Source organism: Lissotriton helveticus, chromosome 2_1 (genome assembly GCF_964261635.1).
Source record: "Lissotriton helveticus chromosome 2_1, aLisHel1.1, whole genome shotgun sequence".
In the NCBI taxonomy this organism is placed as follows: Eukaryota; Metazoa; Chordata; class Amphibia; order Caudata; family Salamandridae; genus Lissotriton; species Lissotriton helveticus.
In genome coordinates this window covers 1,258,477,112-1,258,499,732 of record NC_136059.1, presented here as the reverse complement: position 1 = coordinate 1,258,499,732, position 22,621 = coordinate 1,258,477,112, and the positions used below count along the sequence as shown (strand labels likewise).

Sequence of the window (22,621 nt, the reverse complement as noted above, 5' to 3'; positions counted from 1 at the left end):
TGCGATTCAGTCCTTCAGTGGTTGCATGAATCTCAAAAGCGGGTTTGACCTGTTTATTATTGTCACAGAACTAGTCACAGCAGATCTCACACACCCTAACTGTGGCCACATTTTGCATACCATATACTTCTACTGTTAAATTTTTTTTCTACACAGCGACCCAAACTGGCCGCATTTACATGACAGCTTACTTACAGCCATGGGAAACAATCATATCCCCTCAGCGTATTGCTCCAAGTTTTTCCTGCATACCAGCATCTCATCAACCCCAGTACCCCTCACTCCTTACCGACCAAGGCCTCACGGAGCGTGTTATCTCCACCTCTGTATCTCGGCACACGCCGGCTGTCCTATATTTCAGATAATGGGGCCCCACACGTAATCACGCAAGAGTATCGCCGCCATCTTAGATTGGGAGGCACTCACGAATCCCCATGTTAACCATCGCATATTATCACGAAAAACTCTTAGCCATATTCGATTGGGGAAAACATCCCTTCCAAAATCATAACTTCACTCGTGACCCCGTTTTTTAATGTCAAAGCTTTATTCCACACCAGATGGACACACAAGGGTCGTTTACCTCCCCCAATTTAACACCGATCTTGTTCGGTCTTTCTAACAATAGTATTCTCTTCATTTCACCCAGTAAACAAAGCATGACTGGGACATATCATGGAAAAAATTGTAACCGCCAAGTCATTTTCATAAGAATGCTGTAGTTTCTCGTCTTCAAAAAAGATAACGTTTTCAGAAATGAAGAACGTTTTCACATGCCCCAATACTGATGTCGGCTTCCAAATACTCTATATAATGTGCATTATCATATCTTGCCGCAACTTTTTCCGCACACCGAGGTGTAGTTGCTATCATTAAATTACTTCATATAAAGTACGATGTCTTAATCATGTGGGATCGACAGATAACCAATATTGCCCCATTTTCAATCTACAGATGCGGCCATATTGGTTATCTATTGTAATGGGGAGTCTATTTAGCTCCAGCAATATGGTGTAGTCCCAAAGGGTAACAAGACTCACTCATCAATACCAAAGCAACATTTCTAACAACAGCACCAGGGTAGTGCATGTGAGTGGGAAGGAGGAAAAAGGGCCTGATGTTGTAGTGCTCAACCAACCCTATTCCACTCAATCAGTTCATTGAGTCCCACTTGGTCTGTTTTTTCTTGAAAAATCCATTGCGCTTCTTTGGAGAAAAGGATCTTGTCAATGTTTTGTAAAAGTACCATTTGCTCTTTCAAGGACTAACCACGTAAAACAATGTTTTGTAGTGTGGTACTGTTGCACCAGTTTAGTTGTCAATTTACCAGCCTTTATTGTGCTTAGGTGTTCCTGAACCCTCGTTCTAATTTTTCTAGTGGTGAGACCTATTTAATACAGGCCACATTCACACTGTAACCTGTACACCACATTAGTGGTGCTGCAGTTACTAAATTGAGAAAGGAACCATTTCCGTCCAGATGATAACAACACACTCGTAGTCTTCTTCGTAAGAGAACAAACCAAGCATGATCCACATGGAAAATGGCCCTTAGGGATGGTACTCTCTTTCATGTTCCGTGCCAATGGTACCCGAGTGTGGACCAAGTTATCCTTGAGATTGCTAGATCTCTTAAAAGCAAATCTCGGTGGGGGCATTTTTAAATCATTATTCGACAGCAATGACCAATGTTTGCGAATTGATTGCCTAATCTTTGTACTTAGAGGATCAAATGTCATGACGACGGGTACACACTCCGTTTTTGTTTTTATATTTTTCTCTAGAAGTGCACTCCGGGGGGTGTTTAATGCCCTTTTCCTTGCATGCTTTATTGTTTTTGCAGGATAATTTCTGTCTTGCAATTTCTTACACAGTTCCTCTGATTGTTCCATGTACCCCTCAGTCGAGGAACAATTCCTGCGGTAACACAGGAATTGCCCCACGGGAAAGTTGTCTCTCAATGACCTGGGGTGATAGGAATCATATAATATAAGGGAATTCCTATTGGTAGGTTTTTGGTGGACACCTGTGTATAGAGCATCCCCAATAGCCTCTATATCCAAGTCCAAATACACGGCCTTGTTGTGACTATATGACCATGTGAATTTCAGGCTGGGATCCTGGTTATTTAACCAATTAAGGAAACCCAACAGTTCTTCTTCAAGTCCTGACCAGATACAAAGCACGTCATCTATATATCTCTTCCAGAGGCGGAGGTGCCTCTGGAAGGGGTTAGTAGGTTGGTCAACTATGTGCTCTTCAAATTGTCCAACATAAATACATGCTAAGCTGGGCGCCATAGTTGCGCCCATCGATGTACCAGTTGTTTGCAAAAACTGTTGATCCTTATAACAAAAATAATTCCTTGTCAATGCTAGTTCCACGCATTGCATTACAAAAGTTTGTGGAACATCATAGAACCACTCTTGGTCCCCCAATGCACGCGCTGCTGCCACCAGTGTCGCTTCTTGGGGGATACAAGAGTAAAGGGACTCTATGTCAATAGTGACAAGAAATTCATGCTCACAGTCAAATTTCCTGTCATTCAGAATGTTTAAAATCTCAGTGGTGTCTTTCACAAATGAATTTTGATTAGCCACAGACTCACGGAGAAAAAAGTCAGCGAATTGCGACAATGGTTCTAACACTGATTGGATCCCCGATACGATGGGACGTCCGGGGCGAGGGTGTGTGGGTTTGTGGATTTTAGGTAATATGTAGAAGGCAGGAGTCCTTGGATTTTCATTCACCAAGAACTCTGCCTCCCTCACAGTAATCCACTTCTTTTCTTTGGCTACACTCACCATCTCTCGTATAATCTTGAGTAGATCCTGGACAGGATCACGGCTCAGGGGCTGATAATTAGCCCGCACATTTAAGAGTCTTTTAACTTCGGCCTCATAGTCAGTGGAGTTTAAAACAACCACCGCCCCACCCTTATCCGCCGATTTTATAGTCAACGAGGGGTTGTCCTGTAAACTCCTGACTGCATTCCAGTCTTCTTGAGTCATATTCTTGTGTTTAAAAGACCTTTCATTAATCTCAAAGTTGGAGATATCTTGAAGTACTTTTGATTCAAATACTGCAATTTCTGGTCCGACTCCGGTGGAAGGTGGACAAAATTGGGACGGTTTTCTCAAATTCGTATTGTAAATTCCCTGACTTTCTTGGGGTTTATAGGCAAAGAACTTTTTCAGTTTGATTTTTCGTATCGTCTCATAAAATTCAACCCTACATATAAAGGTGTCGTGCGTAGGAGTAGGGACGAACCCAAGTCCCTTATTTAGAACTTTCTCCTCACTGGCAGTGAGGGTATAGTCCGACAGGTTAACCACAATACTACTCACAGTTGGGTCCTCCCCCGGCTGCGGGTCACCCTCGGGGAGTAGGATTGCCATTGCGGAGGTTGATTGCCCCTCCTACGTCCTCTTCCTATTTCCGTTTGGCCACCTCCTCTGTTGTTTTTCTGACCTCGTCCTAAAAAAGATCTTAATAGGACTCCCAGGTCATCATTACTCTGATCCTGTTGATTGGACTGATTGAACCTCACTCTATTCCCTCTTGGGCCTTGTTGGCCTTCTTTCTCCTCCTCACTAGAGGTATTGTCGAAGGTCCAATTGTTGGTGGTACGTCTAGGTTGTTGGCTTATCCCTCTCCCGCTCTGATGTCCACCCAAACTTTGCTGCTCAGGCCCTGCTTGATAATAACTATCACTGATGTAAGGGAACGCCCACTCGTGGGTGTACCTTTCAAGGTTGCGCTGTAAACCCTTGATATTTTGGTTAATCATATAGGTCTTATAATCACTTAGATCTTCTTGGATTTTACTTTAATGTTCTTTGGTATTGATGAGAGTGGTATCCCTTTTTATACTCTCCTCCAACTCCAGGATTTCTTTTAGCAATTCTTCACTTAACCTTTTTGCAGTACTGATAATTAAGATGAGCCAATCACGCGTGCACTTATTGGCTATATAGCTCCAATCAAGCCTAAATTTAGCATCGTCAAGGAAGATCCTAGGCTCAATCCTCACAAGTAAACTCGCAGGAGTCGCTCCAGCTCTGTAGTACTCTGTCATCAGAGCCCCATGAAGGGCAACCCTGACCTTTTTTTTCTTTAAAGCACTGAGTTTCTCCCATTCCTCCCTAACTGTAGTACTTAGAAGGGGGGTATCGGGAAATAGTGAGGGACCTGCTAGAATGGTAGCTATTTGCTCATCTGTGAACGCTAAGCAGTTTTTATCTTAATAAAAAGAAATAAAAAGGGAACAATTCCAAAATTGCACTTATAAAGATTGCTCTCACGGCTGAGCCGCCGTTCACTTCATACATTCAACAAGGAGCATAGAGGGAAAAAAAGGAGCCCTGGTCGCCCTCCACTCAAAAGTCATCAAAACAAAAATGACCTGGCTCCTAAAACTACAGAAATCTCTTCTATTGTATTTCTATTTGTAGTCCATGTGAAGCTTTATAGTTTTCTTCATAACCCTCACTCAACTTAAGTTTGTGACGGATTTCAATTAACTTACATAAAACCCCCCTTTAACTTTGCCGCCGTTCACTTCATACATTCAACAAGGAGCATAGTATCATTTTGCCTTTTCACATTTTTTCACAACGGTTGTGTGTGTGGGACTGAAAGAACGAGGATTCTAATGAGCACATGTTTCAGTAGTCCTAAATTTCTCTAAAACTGTCAACAAAGTTAAAGGGGTTTTTTATGTAAGATAATTGAAATCCGTCACAAACTTAAGTTGAGTGAGGATTATGTAGAAAACTACAAAGCTTCACATGGACTACAAATAGAAATACAATAGAAGAGATTTCTGTAGTTTTAGGAGCCGGGTCATATTTGTTTTGAAAGCTTAAAATAAGTGCCTGGGTTAAAGTCTTCCTAGACGAGTCAGGGAGCAAAGGAAGGATACGACGCAGTAGACCCAACACATGGAAGCAGGAGCCAGCTGTCTGTGCGGCATGCTCCTTCATGGTGAGGGTCTGCTTGAGGTGAACACCTAAGCTTTTAACACAAGTTTTTGGGACGGGGGGAGTGCCTAGGTCTGTGGGACACCAACCAGGGGTCTACAGTAGTTGAGCTTCACCGAAGAGCCTGATTTCCGCCTTTCCCACATTGCACTGAAGAAAGTTACTCCTCATCCACTGAAAAATATTTCTCATTCCCAAGGAGAAGGTGGCCTGCACTGATGGAGTAAACTTTGCAAATGGAAAAAGCAATTGGGTATCGTCCGCATAGGAGACGGGGATGAACCCACTACTCCTCAACAGATTGGCCAGGGGGGCCACATAGATGTTAAACAAAGTCGAGCTCAAACAAGAGCCCTGTGGTACTCCCTTGGACGACTCTGTTGCAGCTGAACGATAAGAACCAAGGTTAACCACCTGAGAGCGAGAAGAAAGAAAACTTGTCAACCACTGAAGGGCCAAGTCTCTGAGTCCGATCACCTCCAATCTCCTGAACAAGATCTTATGGGAAACCTTGTCGAACGCGGCAGACAAATCCAACAGTACCAGAATTGTGGAGTAGCCTCTATCTTGGGTCATCCTGATGTTGTCGGTGACTGCTAGTAGGGCTGATTCTGTGCTGTATTTATGGCGAAAGCCTGATTGAGATGGATCAAGGCTGCCCGTCTGTTCGACATGGTTAGAGAGATGTGTGTTTATATGTTTCTCCAATAGCTTGCCCAGGAAAGGAAGGAGAGAGATAGGAGGAAGTTTGGAAAACTCAGTTAGCGGTCCTTGGTGTTCTTTCAGATAGGCATAACCTGTGCTGCTTTCCATTCCAAAGGGACCAAACCTCCTCGCAGGGAGAGATTGAGGAGATGTGCAATGGAGGGGGACAGGTGACTGGCAAGAGAAGTGGTAATTTTTTTCCAGTATGTGATCCAGAGGTGATCCTGATTTTACTAAGTGAATCAGTGACTCAACCTCCGCCTGTGTCACCAGAGGAAAACTTCCCAACAATTGAGTGACTGCCTGCCCATGTACTACAGGAATCATAGTAATGGAAGAGTGCTCCCCTGATTGGACAATTTTGTCATAGATGGTCTCAATTTTTTGTGTAAAGAAGGTGCCAATATCATTGCACAGTTTTTGTGTAGGGACCATAGGATTCTCACACGCCTTAGGATTCATGAAGGACTGTAAAATGCGATATAGCATCTTAGGGTCATTATTGCCTGGTCTAATTGTAGAGCTATGTGAGCTTTGCATGCTACCCTAATTTTCCCATGGTAATCGGCCAAAGCTGCATAAAACCGATCTGTGTCCTCCTCCTCATGAGTAAGACGCCACCGTTTTTCATGCTTCCTGCAGATTCGTTTCTGAATGTGAAGTAGGGGAGAATACCAGGCATTCTGGGGGAGCCTAGCCATACTAGGGAAGGGTTTCAGAGGGGCTAACTGGTCCACAGCACTAGAAACTGCCAAATTGTACTTGGCAAGTGCCTCTTCAATGTTATCTGATTCTAATATCCGTGGCTCTACAAAAGAGATTTTAAAGCCCTCTGGGGTAACTCTCTTCCACTGTCTGAAGAGTCAAGGGGTGTCATAAGTAGCATGGGTTCTCTTCCTAGGCGCCTGAATGCAAAATTCAATTGACGCATGATCAGACCAGGGCAGGAACTGAGGAGATTTGCAGGAGACATTAGGGGAGTTGGAAAAATCAATGTCCAGAGTGTGACCCGCTGTGTGTGTGGAGCCCTCATTCAGCTTGGTTAACCCAAGAGTAGCTAACTCCGTTACGAGTGACCCTGTGTCCACATTGGAACAACACTTACTGTGTATTGAAATCGCCCAGCAGCAAAAAATTGCTGCTCGCGATTACATGAGGAGCGATTAGTTCAGTGAGATGAAGAGGGAAACCATTTACCAGGCCAGGAGGCCGATATACCAGGGCCCCCTCCCAGCTCATATGGGATGAGAAGTCAATACGAAAGACAATCACTTCCATGGTTGGGTCACTATGTTGTTCCAGCACAGTAATCTTGATGCTATCTCTATGTACAATAGCAATTCCACCTCCCATTTTATTCAGTCTGTCCATGCGAACAAGTCTGTATCCCTCGGGCAGAGCGAGTGCTATGGAGGGGACCGAATGGGGCTTCAGCCAAGTTTCGGTTAGAAACTCGAGATCAGTTTCATCGAGGAGAGGAGATCCCAAACCTCGGCAGAATGTTTGGGGAGGGATCTCATATTACACAGTAGGCTTCTCCACCCCTGCTGCGAATTGGTAGGGGGGTTACCTATATTAGTTATGGGAGCACAAGATAGTTTGTTAGTCATGTCGTGGTTAATAGGTATCTTCTTATCAGTAGTAGCCTGAAAGCCGCAAGTCAGAAATGAAAAAGGACCCTCAGACAGGGGCCAGGAGCCCAACCTACCAGGAGAGCAGGGGGTAGAACTCATCTCCACCCTTTCTTTAATGGAATATGTCTGTTTCAAAAAAGGGCCGTGGACTGAAGGAAAAAGGCCAGGGTTTCTAGCTCCTGGCGACTCCCGGGCGCGGACGGTTGGGGTCGGGCGCAGACGGGCTTGCCTTTGGCGAGCCGCCGGAGCGCCTGCTGCGCGTGTCCGCTGCGCGTCGTGACTGCCATCCGGTTTTATAGAGCTGGTAGTCACTAGAGCGCTAACCTCCCTCTATACCGGAAATAATACCTACCTCCCTCCACTCAAACAAGCTAGTCTCGTGGTGGACTGGGGAGTGGTATTGCGGTGACTGAAAATGCGAGTAAGTGAGCAAAATAAAACAATCAGCAAGCGATCTCAGAATAAAAACAGGCTTTCCAGTATAGCAGTGTAGCATTTACTTAGCCCTTTCAGCGCGCGTCTGCTCGCGTCGTGGCTGGCATCCGGTTTTTAGAGGGGGTAGCCACTAGAGCGCTAACCTCCCTCTATACCAGAAATAATACCTGCCTCCCTCCACTCAAACGAGCTAGTCTCGCGGTGGATTGGGGCGTGGTATTGCGGTGACTGAAAATGCGAGTAAGTGAGCAAAATAAAACAATCAGCAAGCGATCTCAGAATAAAAACAGGCTTTCCAGTATAGCAGTGTAGCAGTTACTTAGCCCTTTCAGCGCCAGTCTGCTCGCGTCGTGGCTGGCAGCCGGTTTTATAGAGGGGGTAGCCACTAGAGCGCTAACCTCCCTCTATACCGGAAATAATACCTGCCTCCCTCCACTCAAACGAGCTAGTCTCGAGGTGGACCGGGGAGTGGTATTGCGGTGACTGAAAATGCGTGTAAGTGAGCAAAATAAAACAATCAGCAAGCGATCTCAGAATAAAAACAGGGTTTCCAGTATAGCAGTGTAGCAGTTACTTAGCCCTTTCAGCGCGCGTCGCACATCACACAATAACAGACATGTGTCTAAAATAAGCCAGCTCTATTGGCTTTGGGAATGCTTGTTAGCACTATCAAATAAATACGTAACAACAATACATTTTGTTGTGAATAATTAGCATGGAAAATTAATAAATTGTAAAATTATGAGACTGAGAATTAAACATAGCTAAGGTGTGTCAAAGGGGTAGTGACCTCCTTTGAAGTGTCTCAGTCACTCCCATTCTTATCTTCACACCTCTTCCTTCTGCAGCTTCTAGGGTTGACACGTATATCATTTTACACCTGATATTGTTCTGATACCCTCCATCTGCATATCTCACACTTCATCTCTTTCATCTTCAGGACCCTTTTATCCTGGATGTACTTTGTTGCCTTTTCTTCACTTCACCATGCACCCACACACACCCAAAATACCATACACACTCAAAGCACCACACAGACCCAAAGCACCCACTATTAGAGTGTTTTTCTCATTAGAAAATAATGCCTTCTTTAGATGTGGTTAACTTAGTCTGTATTTAAACAGAGAGACCCCTTGTCAGCAACCAAAGGAGTAGAGTACTATCAGTACAAAAAACAAATTATCCCTTGATTCACTTAATCAACAAGAACCCCCTGTCAATAGTGGAATTCTTAATTCATATAAAACTAATAGATAAACTCAAAAAAGATCCCACTCAAAGTCCCTGAAACACTCAAACAATTATATTACTACAACATGCAGAGCAAACAAGTCAATTTATTTCTTTAGTACATGTGAATATTATTTAAACATGAATATTATAAAGACACCTATATTAAAACACAATGCATCATTTCAGCATAATTAAAAACAATACAATTCATCAAATCAGGACATAACATAACATCTTATGACACTTTTACCACAGAGAACCCTAAACAAATAGGGAGAACGAACAATGATAGACAGTTTCTTTGTCTTTTAGCTCAACAAATCCCTGGGAATAATTTTAGCAAGATTAGCCTGGATACATATACTCTATTTTGTATCTACAGGTCCAACTTGTCCTAGGGATAATGTATAGAAATGCGTCGACGAGTTTCAATGGGTATCTGGTTATTCCATCTTTATCAAGACAGTTATTATGTTCACTTTTCTTTGTGGTATATTTGATTGTTATACGCTGAATAAAAGGGAGTTGATATTTACACTTGTTCTTGTATTTCTTTTGCAGACTCGAAGAATGGTCTATTTACTGGACCCCCTTCTTAAACAGACTTGAATAATCCCCGTTTCCCAACTGCTGTATATTCTTGAACGGTTCAATCCGGAACCTTAGATTTCTAGTTTTGTGTCCAAGGGGTCCGCATAGGAGGTCCAAGGAAGAGGGTCTTTTACTACATACACCTCCTCACCTGCCGATGCGCTTACGTTGTGCTCAACTGTGTCGCTCCTCCACACACTTTCAAAAAGAATCACAATTACAAGTGGTACATCAGACTAGTGCTCTGTGCGCTTTGTAGAGAGGCAATGGATTGGATGAGCATGTATTCTGAACCCCATTATGAGCCACTGACAGGCACTGTGGGAAACTTGCACTGCCTTCAGCGGAACTACAGAGCTCTCAGTTCTGCCCCATTATAAACACCCACTCCCAACATGAACTTCCCAAGATAGTAAGAGGCAATTCTTTTCAAAATACACACCATACGATGTTGTATGGGGGAAACATACAGAAACACAAAATCCTGGAAAAAGCAAATACTCTTAGGGAATGCAAGAGTAAATAAAACAAGTGAAATGTAAACATAATCAACATCACAAACATGAATTATCACAACATTTTTCAGACATTGGTCTGCGTTTTTGTCTTTACAATTAAGGACATCAATTTAGGGCCTGTAAGGGACCTGTTTCAACATCAGTTTTTAATTACTGTGGAGTCTGAGACCTGGTAGTACCAAACGCACCTAAAACCCTGGTGAATAATCAAATTCAGAAAGTGATATTCACTAGTGACTCTCATTGAAATGTTTTTAGCCACTGTTGCTACGTCATTAAGGATATCCAGACTGCTCAGACGGATGCAGTAAAGTTCTATCTACATTGCTTTAGTAAATGTATATTCATTTGACGCAGTTACCAGCAGAAAGTTTCAGACAGTGTATGAGTAGCTGAAAACAAATAAGAAACAAGGAAAGCCACACCTCACACAGCCGGAACACACCTTTCTCTGACCTCTCTTGCTTATAAAGTCAACATGTACTACAGTGTACTTGTGGTGACTAGAATATAATGATTTGCAGAATCACTTACAAATAAAGGGCCCAGTGGCTTCTCTCTTGAAGGTGGAAGATGTGGGACCAGAGACCCGTCTTCCTTTTCTTCATAGCCATAAGCTTGTCTTGAGGTGGGTATAGAAGGGGCATCTGGTTTCCGTTGGTACTTTACTTGTGTAAAACTTCTCTGTATGAACAAGAAACAAACCTTTAAATAGATGTATTGATGGAAACGGATAGCGGTTAATAAAGCCAAGAACTTCAATACTTGAGGGAGAAAAAATGATCTTACAAATTTACATCTATGCTAACAGCAACATGCACGACATGTGGTCTGATTATCGGCATCAGTGGCATCACTAATGACATTAAAATAGATTCTAGGAGGGTGCATGTAAGGTGTACCAATAGGGACTTATAAATCCGTATTTGTAAGTGCAAACTACTCACCCTTACGGGTCTCAAGGCGCTAGGAGCCGTCGTGAAAATTAAGTGAGCTATTGCTCAGAGTCACATGGTGCTGAGCTGAGCTGCCACCAGAGCTGGGGATCGAACCGTGAACCCTGTACTCCGAAGCCAGCTGCCCTGGCCACTGCATCACACCTCTCCACTTTAGATTCCTAATATTGTACAAACACCATCAGCCATCGGCCCCAGGCAGGCACGGTAAAGTCTCATTAGGAATGGGTCCTTAATTCCAATTGAGGACATAACAGTAGCTATTAGTCCCAAGGGAATTACAAAATACAATGTATCCAGTATTGGCTGGTGTGCCTTCAGACTGGTGAGGCAGCAGGGGGGGAGTGGAGGAATGGCGGACGAAGAAAACAGAAGAATAAAAAGTTTAAAAAAAGAACTTACCGGCTGTGTCGCGCCCCCCAAAACACTGCTCTTCTGTTTCTTACTCGCTGCAGCACAGGCTCCCAGCCTACCCTGCTGTCAATCCTGACACTGCTCTAATGCATGGCAGCAGCTTCAGGATTGGCCTGAGCGCCCTCGATTTGCGCTCCTAGGGAGACTGGGAGTCCGTGACTGCTGTCTCCAAAGGTACGAATTTTTTTTTTGTTTGTCACGCTGTCCCCCCAAGCCTGATTGGCAGCAGCTGCCGCTGCTGACACCTACAGTCCCAACATCAGAACTGATTTACACCAAATTTGATATGAAAGTAGAATTTTACTCAGAAAGAGTGGTTTAATTGGTTTGGTGTAAATTTGTTCCGTAGTTTTTGAGATATTAGCGTTTAGTACAGTTGCCGAATTAGAATTAAAGAGTGAACTCTTTTGTATATCTCTCCCATTTCATATTCACAAATTATTTGCAAGACTGGGAATTTGAAAAAAGGGATCTATCTGATTGGACAAGAGAGCCTATCCTCCATTTCTCCCTTTCGGTACCACTATTTCAAAATTGGAACTAAGGTTCAGAGAGCCGTGATTGGCTGCTGTGTGACAAAAGTCTGCTGCGGCAGACATTTCAGTATACAGGCCACAGTTCCCATACATGGAACATTTGAAAAAAAGAACCTTAAAAGGGGGTCAGTGTAGGCACACACTAACCCCCATGCCGTAGTGGGGTGCACCTTCAAAGAGCCCCTCTACATTAAAACATTTTATAAAATTCTAAAAAGGCATGGGATTCGGGAGTCCCCAGACGCCTTTTTAGGTGTCAGGTTACAAAACAGAATTGCAATCCCAAGGTCAAGCTTCAAGGTTTGAAGCTTGTGCAGGATTCGCAAATCCTGTTTCGTTCACCCAAAACAACAAACATTAAAAAATTAAACGTCTGACCAAAGGCCAAAACTATGGGCCAACCCCTATGCACAGTAGGGTTGGCCGCCCAAAGCAGACTAGACGTATGGCTTGGCTGAAGGCCATAGAATGTATGCTGCAGAGTTTATCTGCCCACGGCTGGTTGGGTGCAGTGCCAAATATGCATACATTTAATTTTAAAAAGTAACTTTAATCAATCCTAAATGGAATCATATTTTTAATCTAGTAATCACTTACATTTAAAATAAATACATTAAAATTTAGCTTACTTTAAAAGTGAAAAAACGAATATATTTAGTTAAACACGTAAACAATTAGATAACTTTGTTACAAAACAAATAAAAGTCAAAATGTTAGTGAGGATAGGTGATTTTACCCAAAAAATAGTTTAAAAAATAATTAATGTGGTTAAGATATCTACTATTTAATACAAAGTTAATTTTAGGAGGGATTGTGTTATTTTTCTTTAACATATTTCTAGGTTAGTATTATTTATATTATTTTGCAATTTTATTTTACATTAAATTAATGCTAAATCTTTTTTCTTTACAAGAATTATAAAGAGTATTACATTTCCCTATATTTTCCTTGAGGGAGACCTTGGCCTGGTGGTCGAGGTTTCTACAAACAGGTGGAAAGTTACTAGATCAAATTGTACACTTGTAAATTTGGTCTTAGGGGTTTTCACCCCCTCATTTGAGGAGGTGGAGACTCTTTAAGTCTGAGCATAGGTGTAAATCTCCACTTTGAAACTGTAGATAGCAAAAAGTTGGAGAGTTACACCTAGGTGTGGGAGTAGATCCACATATTAGTAGATCTAAACACGCAACTTATTTTTGTGAATTGGGCCCTAACTTTCTTTCTGCATGCCCCACTTAAGCCACATAGTGGCATTCAAAGTGATATACCAGTGGATAAATTCTCCCCCAAATGCTTACTTAATGATTGATTGTTTTGTCGGTTAGATTGGAAGTTTAGGACAGTGACTACTCTTGGGTGAATTTTTGGGGACAACATTTTGATATTAGGACAGATGACACAGAAACACAGCTTGGTATAATGCACAGATCTTCCCAGATTCTTCTGCTGCCCACTATCCCAGGGCCGGTTCTAGTATTTGCGAGGCCCTGGGCTAAAAGGGAATGTGCAAGGCCCCTCTAATGTAGATAAGTGGCCCCTTGCAAGGAGACCATTCACAGACACTGTGGGAAGCCCGTTGTCCAGCATTTTGGGGCCCCCCACAGTTTTAACTTTCAGCTCACAAACATTTCTCACACCTTCAGTCCGATACGTGTGAGAATTGCTTGTGGGCTAAAAGTTAAAATTGTGGGGGCGCCAAAATGCTGGACAATGGGCCTCCCACAGTGTCTGTGAATGGGTCTCCTTGCAATAGAGGGAGCGTCTCCCTCCCCTATGCCTTCAGACATTATACCTGAGAGGCATGGAGAGGGGGGGGCCTCCAATGGACCTTAATTGCAAGGCGACACCTTTCTTTGAAATGTATCGCCAGGGAAACAACAGGACACACCACCAGTGTAGGGCCCCATGCTGGTGGGCTGAGCGCGAGGCCCTGGGCAGCTGCCCACGCTGCCCATGCCTAGCACCGGCCCTGCACTATCCAATGAGCATGCAGTGCCTTTTTCTGCTTGACAGCTGTACAATCATTAGGGTGGCGATGACGATGCCTGTCATGTACTGCACTTTGGGCCCACTCCCTCAGGCACTTCCTGTTTGTATACCAGGGAGGTACAGAGTAGAATCTTCAGAAGGGAGCTACTTTAGTTTATGATGACTTTCCGTTTGGCACTATATAGTTTAAGGTTCATTGGAATCTCATTGATAAGGATGAAAAGGTATTGAGTAGTTCTGTTTTTGCCCAGAGGTAGGTGACTTTATTTATTTTAATTTTTTTAAAATATTTTTCTTCAATGTTTTTTGCTTTAATAAGTACTGGGGAGAGGATGTGGCATTACAACTAGAGCGGTCGACCTCGAAGCTTGGGAACCAGGTTTGAACCTTGGCTAGGATGCTCGGAATCCTGTGATTCTGGGCAAATCACTTAATCTCCCCGTGCCAAACAAAAAAATTAATTTGTCTATCAGTAACACAACTGGAGCTCATGTAAAGTGATCGGATGCATTGGGGTCTAGTTTGCGCTATATAAAACTCAAAAAAATAAATAAATTAGAACTCAGTACCCTGTAGGCCATATTCACAACAGGGCCACGGGGTTTTACCACAGACTTTATCTCTTTTACTCCTGCCAGGTAATTACAAAGGGATTTTTGTGGCAGGCCCATGTATAAATGCAGAGATCACAGAAAGACATTCTCCATAACCATAAATCCTAATCAAGAGGTGGAAAAGTCAGTGTTCCAAGTTGAGGTTAGCCTTGGAGTTTTGTGAACACTCACAAACAGGTACATTTGTGGGCATTCACAAACTCAACTCATTCCCTTTTCCACCCTAGAAAGGTTTGGATTTTAAGTCCAGCTAAGGACTGGAAATTCACTTATGTGGCAAGAAAGGGAATGTGTCACCCCCAGATTTGGTGGGCTCATGCAGAAAGGGTTTTTTACCTGGAGGGAAAAACCTTTTTCAAACTGAGTAACAAAATATATGTGTTTGCACACAAAGTTATTCTGAACAATTATAGGAATATCAACTTAAAATTCAACAGTTTTTAATAGCCTGTAACATTACTGCATTATTCTTTCAAGAATTATTGGGTCTGTAAATTTTAATGTCCACCCAAGTGTAGAGAAATACATTGGGCACTTCCTCCAATAACCCAGGAATCAAAAGGAAGACAATGCCAAGTCAAGGCGGATGACAATGATTTTGAAAGTACTCTGGCACAAATTCCTTTCTTGACTTGTCCACTCTATCTTTGAAACCCTATTCCGGGGGGCTCATTTATTACTGCAACTCCAGTCCTGGAGTGTATTGGCTAATATGAAAAAGTCTCCAAGTATTTTAAGAAAGCGCTGCAATGCAGTAATTTTGCCATATGGAAAGTGCTGCCCTGAGGGCCCCTCTCCAGGCAAAAAACTAGGAATACTACCCAACTCCTGCAACGATGCATAGGGCGAAACTGCCTGCACTTGTTAGATAGAGGGTAAAATTGAAGGAGCTAAAAGTGGGGAACAAAGAGGAACACGAGAATCAAATATCGACATATTAATTTCAAAAAGCCACATACTCTTCAGCCGCCACCAGCTTTCTCCCACTTAAATAGTTTAAAAAATCTAATTGTTTACTTCAAATATTAGTATTAATGTTTCCTTCCTTTCGGAATCACATTCATGTTTTGACAAAACCACATACAGCTCTATTCTGATCACCACCAATTCTTTACTTCCTGCATCTCTTTCAAGACTTAGGACCTATATTAGAGTTTGGTGGATGAGACCCTCTGTCACAAATATCCTGTCTGCCTTATTACAAGAGTATTATGATCTTATGCATTTGTAGTATGGTGGACAGATGCTCAAAATTGGGGCATAAGATCCAGAAACAGGTGCTTCGTGGGCTACCTCTGTAAAGCACGTTCAAGGATTAAGATTTTTATCATTACCGCTTTTGGTTTTCAAGATCACTAAATTATTTGGGTGGGTTTCATCCACTTGACGGTACTCAGCATTATGGCCCAGGTAATCTCAACTATTTCATAATTAAGGCCTTCCTATTGTTGTCTCTCTTCCTTCTTGAAAATATTCTCCCTCCTGCTGGATCTACCTTTTTAGGTCGAGCCTAGAGCAGCACATGTGCTGCTTGCTCGACTTTTAGTAAGGGGCTTTTCAAAGTGCTGCTGTGACCTAGCGCTTGCGTTAACGCGAGCGTGCACAAGCGCAGCCGCCATGTGGGATTCTGTCAAGGCTCATTAAGCCTTGTGTGCCTCTCTCCATGCCTCAATTCCCCCCTCCCCCACCACAGATCGCATCACTCTGCTGGCCTCCACTCCCCCCGTCTCTCTATACTTACCTGCTTTCACTTTTGCCTTTTAGACCGCCCGCATGCGCACACAATTCCCCAGCAGAATGATACATCCTCCTGACACCTGCCTCATCTGTATGCAAAACCGAAGCGTGAAATGGCGGCCGCCAACCTCCGGTGGCGCTTGCGAATGGTGCCGTTTTTTACAGGTAAACACATATATTTACAAAATCCCCCGTGCGACTGCCGTTCTTTTATTTCCCATGACCCCCACCTTTCCTCAGCCCAAAGTCAAACCCGCGCCTGCCGCTTGTTCCAAAGAGACACCAGTGATTGAATGGGTGTGGACTCTCTGCTACTTTTCCCATCTCAAATATCGTTTCCAACGCAGAACGGCTACACTGAGCCTGATTCTCAGAGGCACTGACCGAGCATGCATTCGCTTGCTAGCTGCTTCCTTCCTATGCCTGTGTCGGGCTACCCCCAAACCCCCTTCCATCTCTCTGTGCACTGCAGGCCCCTGTGCTTTCAGCTTCCAGGCCGTGTGTGTGTGTGCTGTGTGGATCAGTCTTTGTGTGTTGTTTAAGTGCTTGGCTACCCGCATATTTCTAGTGGTTTCTCTGCACATGGCTAAGAGAGAGTATATGGCTCTGTCTGCATATATGCATGCATGAGATGTATGCCGAAGTGTGCATGATTGTTGTGTGTCTATGTACAAGCGTCAAACAAAAGCCAGTCTTTGGCATTTCCAGTGCTTGTTACACTAGTGCTTACCAGTAGACAAGGGCAAAATACACGAATATACCACAAGTTCCAATCGTGACTAACAGCCTTTATAAGCCATTATGTTAGATGTAACCATGCACGAAAATGGGCACAATATTGTTTATTCAAGTTATTCCCCATTTTAACATAGTTTTTTTACATTGGGTGTAAAAGCACTACGAATGCCCGATGCAAAATGTGATTTCTGCTACAATGTTTTGTGCCAGATTTTACTGACTGTCTAAAATAACCTGATACTTCATAACGACTCACTCAAGACGTGTGCTGTTCTCGCTAGAGGTGGGCGAGCTACCAAGAACTCGAGCCTGAAGCCTAGCTCTGGCTCAGCTCGAGGTCCTGTTGGAGCCTCCAGCCCATAACGAGCCGTGCTTTCTTTCATGTGGCTTCTGCCTGCCTCTCTCTATCGGGCAAGTGGTGTTACTAATTATGGCCAGGGCTGCCGACTGTGGAAGTCGGAAACCAAGGTCGAGTCCGGGCGTCGCCTCAACATATTGCGATTCTGGACAAATCACTTAGAGGCAGATTTACAAGGCACTTGCGTCACGTTTACGCTGCCGTTGCGTGACACAACGGCGGCGTAAACGTGGCGCATCCCTGCGACCCATTTACAACGTGACGCATCTAGGCAGATGCATCACGTTGTAAAGCCCTGCGCCACATGTGGGCGTTCCGGCGCAGGGTGGGCGTTGCGGGGCAGATGCGCCTCGCAAAAGTGCCTGCGTGAAATCTACAAGATTTCACGCAGGCACTTGTGCGACGCTGCTACGTCAATTCCTTACGCCTGCATGAAGCAAGCGGAAGGACTGACGCAGCACGTTAAGAAAAGGGCACACCAGAGCATTGCTGGAGTTGCGCACGCTTGCGATGCGACTCCAGCGATGCGCCGCATTACGTCATGAGATGCGTCACACATCTGCCTACCCTTGCGCCACAGCGCGCCACATTGTAAATGCGGTGCATCCGCCGTGACGCAAGGGTAGTTTTGGGTGACGCATTTGTTCTGGCGCATCCCTGCTGATTTGCAGAGATGCGCCAGAACTCATAAATATGCCCCCATATCTCCTCATGCCTATAAACAATGTATGTGACCTTGTGTGATGAAACTGGTGCTCATGTATAAAGTTTGCCAATACCTTCTGGTCGAATTGGCGCTGTATTTTAAATAACTGCAGTCGAATGCACTAAAAGGGAAAAAAACAAAGCCTTAACATAAGGAAAAACAAATATATCCCCATTTGCTGTCTCATTTGCACAAAATGAACCCAGAAAGCCTGAATAAATAGTGCCTTCCATGCTTAAACTGTGTGACCTTAGACAACTATTTTATTTCACCAAAACTCTTTTTTTCATATGAAAGCGCTTTCGAATATGTGAATGCAGACTACCAAAACTGCACAAAACTATCACTTTTAATAAGTACTTCCCGGTGCACTGCTATAACGTTCCCCTATAAATATGAAGGTTCCCTTAAGTTACTAACTTTACGTGGATTATTGTATGATTTTCATAGCACATTTTTAGGGCTCGGCTCCTTCACGGGCTCTAATATCCGAGACTCTTTCCTTGTCTTTGCTTTATGTTTGTATTGAAAGCTACTACATATTTTTTCTAAGTTCTGTTTTGCATGCTGGTGTGTACTGTGTATTTATGATAAAATGGCACGGGAGGTCGAACCCTCGTTCACAATCTGTGTTTACCTGTAAGATTTCTATAGCACTTGACCTGATTATGGTGTGATTGTACTTGCCATGTTTGTATTAATGTGATGGTCAGAAAAAATTCAATGAAGTTTTTGAAACAAAAAATGGCACGGGAGTCCAAGGAGCCTGTGAATGTAAACTACAGAGTGGACGTGTTCCTAAAAAACTATAATGAAAGAATATACAGTTTGACCAAAGAAAATGTGGCACAATATCCTTCAGCATAACCCTTTTAGGTTTCAGAGAACACCGCCTTCAAAATGTGATTAGCATTTTTATTTTATGTGCCCAGTGTGAGAATGCTGAAATGTTATAGTTTTTATTTAGTTAATTGAAGGAGCTAGCCCACTCACAATCGCAGGACCTGATTCACAAAGGGATTTACGAGTAGTATCTTTAGGGAGTGGAGTCTCTGCACATAAAAAGATAGTTCTCTTTCGGCCACATGCATCAAAGTGCCCATTTGCGATTTCTTAATTGCGAAAATTAAGGAATCGCAATTAAGAAATCGCAAATTGGTATGCATTAAAAAATCGCATTTTTTTTAGCAATTTCTTATTTTTCCTTAATTGCGATTCACAATTTGCGAATCGCAATTAAGGAAAACCCTTCCCATTGATTCCTAGGGGCCAAGAGGCCCATAGGAATCAATGGGAAGGCATGTACAATTTGCGATTTTCAATTTGCGAATCGCAAATTGAAAATGCAATTTCAAGGGTGCAGGGGGGGTCCAAAGAACCCCTCCCTGCACCCCTGAAATTAAACTTTAGTGCAATTTACACACACACATGTCCCAAGGACATGTGTGTGTGTAAAATGCAACTTTCAAAAATGCATTTTTGTGCATGTTTGAAGGTTTTCGGTAATTTAGCACGAGGTTCAACCTCATGCTAATTTACCCCTTCCAAATTGAAAATTCGCAATTTAAAAATGATCATGCATTGCATTTCAGAAATCTGAAATTGCGATTTCTGAAATGCAATCGCAATTTTAGAAATCGCAACATGATTGCGATTCCTAAAATTGCGATATACATGATGCATTGCAATTTTGACAATTGCATTCACAAATGGCCGATAATTGCGATTCGCTCCATTTGCGAATGCAATTATCGTTGATGCATGTGCCCGTTTGTGTGCAGAGACTTCGCACTCGTAGAGCTACTTCTCGTAAATCCCTTTGAGAATAGCAAACAATTGTAAACTTAGAAAAAGTGTAAGTTTACCTTTGCGAATCAGGCCCAGACTCGTCATGTTACAAGGCCCTTCGTTTTCACCAATGTAATTCTGTCAAGTGTCCTGCTGTGCTGACATTTTATTCAAACCACTAGAAACTTTTTCTTCAGAAAATAATATCATTCTTATTCCAGCTGCATTCACATTATTATTTCTATGTGGTGCACCAGTTGGTCTCCAATCTATATGATAATTTTCATTCGTTAATTATTTTCTAGTATTAAGATTTGAAAAATAAAAACAGCGAATTGATTCACTCAGTTGTAATTTGGATATAACATTTCAAATTCTTTGCGTAAAGTTAAATTAAAAGATTTAGCACATTGCTTTTAATGAAGCAGGTGCACGCCCGTGGCATCCATCCAAACTTGTCCTTGTTCCATTAAAAAAAGATGCATGATAATTAAAAAATAACAGACACTAGAAGAGAGCAAACAGCCCACTAAGTGCCTTTGCTATCAGCAACAGCTTTGTCAACAGGGCTTTTTACTGCTTTGAATCTGCTCAAAATGCATAAGCAAAAAAAATATCAGCTGAATTTCTTGGCTACATTACAGAGCATCTGATTCATCTAGGAGAAAGTTTTGTTTCTAACTAAATTAAGGGAATTAGCCAACAGGATATAAGGTATAGTTGCTAAGGATCCAAATTAAGTTTAACAGGAGTTAGTAGCAGCTATATGTCCCAGCCCTGATTCCATGGATGTCAGTTTCGAAGACAGGTGGCGTCGGAGTTCACCCCTCATGATGGCCGCATTTCTGCCATCAACAACACCACTGTGGTACCTGCAAAGCTGCACAGGTCATTGGTGTATCCTGATTTAGTACACGGGATAAAGCAGATGCATGGCAGCTGTGGCACACGCCGTCTCAGGCATGGAACCAGGGATTCCTACAGCCCATGGAGATTCAATGTAAACTTTTGTATGCAAGATAGAGCTGTAATTAGTGTGGTGGACCTTTTGCGCAGAACGGAAACTACTGATTTGGGTGGTTCCCTGCTGGTAGAGGTTTCAATTGTGGATGTGGGTTCTTTGGGTGAGTGATTCTATCAATTTTTTTAGTGGAGCAAGCAATTGTTAGTTGTTCATTTACTATAAATAGAAGTGAATGAGAGAGAGAGTGTGGGAAAGACTGTGAAGGAGGGTGAACTGCTGCTAGTCGTGCGGGTGACATCAAGGTGTGCTGTACTGGGATAGGTTTGAATTGTGTATCTCACACAAGGGGTCGAAGGGAAGTATGTGCTCCTAAAAACTGTACAATATAACTTCCATTAGGTTCACACAGTGTATAGGGTAGCAAAAGCAACAAAAACTGAAAATATGAGGCAGTTAGATGGTGGGGAACTCTGGGTGTTTTAGACGAGAACCCTCACTCACTCAAGGGTGACATGTTTCATCATTGGGTCCCTCCACACACTGGGACCGTAAAGTACGCCGTGCGGGCTACAACTTTCCGAAAGGAAAGGAGCGGGAGTGTTTTATGTGGCACGTCTTTGTCCTAATACCTCTGGGGTAGGCTGAGGGGAAGAGTGCAAAGGAAAACAGTGAATGAAAACTATCTCAATAGGAGCAAAACAACTTTATTCCTATGCCCTAAGGGATAGAGATTAAAAGCACTGTGAAACAGGGTAATGGATGTTCACCCTGTTTCTACCGTATATGACTAAGATGTCCCGGGCATTCTTCAGGACAAAGATATTCAGTGACTCTGCTAAAAACATATGTCAAAATCAAACAAAATATGAAGTGCCAAATATACTCAGGCCTGTACTCTTGACCAACTGTGCGCAATGGCACCAGATTCTCAAGTGGGTCAGGTGGCCCTAAAAGAGAATAATAGAAATAGGCACATATCAAATTTATGCATGATAACAAACTGCATAAATCACCAGTATACACCACCACCACACCAAGGTGTGTAGATAATCCTACAGACCTTACCCTAAAAAAATGAATAAGGTCCAACTCTACCATCGACAGAGTTCCTTCACACGTAAAGCTCTGTAATAGTATGTACAGACATATATCAACAAACAGGTAGCAAGTCAAACACACAAATCTCAGCGTAATCGGAGTGCTGATTCTTGTGCTATATAAACTCCCCCTATGAGGTACTGGGTTTTTAAGAACCGGCACAGAACCGGTAACCCAGCGGTGTCAGGGAATCAACACCCAGAGACCTCGGGTTCTCCTGAGTCAGACCTACAGAAACTCAGAGTCTTCGAGGTGAAGTCAAAGATTAGTTTATTGGCTGCAACCAAGGTAACAGGGTCCTAGAAGTACAATACGGGTATATTCTCAGGAGACTGCACACTTTCACGAAGTCAGGCTTCTCTCTTTATACATGATTTTCAGCCTTGGGCAAAACATTCCTTGAATTCGTGGTATTTCATTTATAGTTACTGGTTACAAAAGAAAAGCAGAGTCATGATGACATGTACATATTTCATGTCGTGCTGCCCATAACAAATCATCCGGCAAGGCCCAACATTTCATCAGATATCGCTGGACCCCCAATAAAAACGGTCACCTCCCCATCATAAAGCAAGTAAAGAAAAGGAGTGGAGAAAAAGATGTGAGCGAGATATGGCAGGTGTGC

At 43.0% G+C, this 22,621-nt stretch overlaps 1 protein-coding gene across 1 annotated transcript in view; it reads right to left on the bottom strand.

Moving 5' to 3' along the window:
- Positions 1-22,621, bottom strand: part of STPG2 (sperm tail PG-rich repeat containing 2) — a 2,154,459-nt gene that overhangs the window by 1,931,543 nt on the left and 200,295 nt on the right. Inside the window, exon 4 of the mRNA XM_078677832.1 lies at positions 10,633-10,782. Coding sequence (XP_078533958.1) covers positions 10,633-10,782 — 150 coding nt within the window. The remainder of the gene's footprint in view (positions 1-10,632; positions 10,783-22,621) is intronic.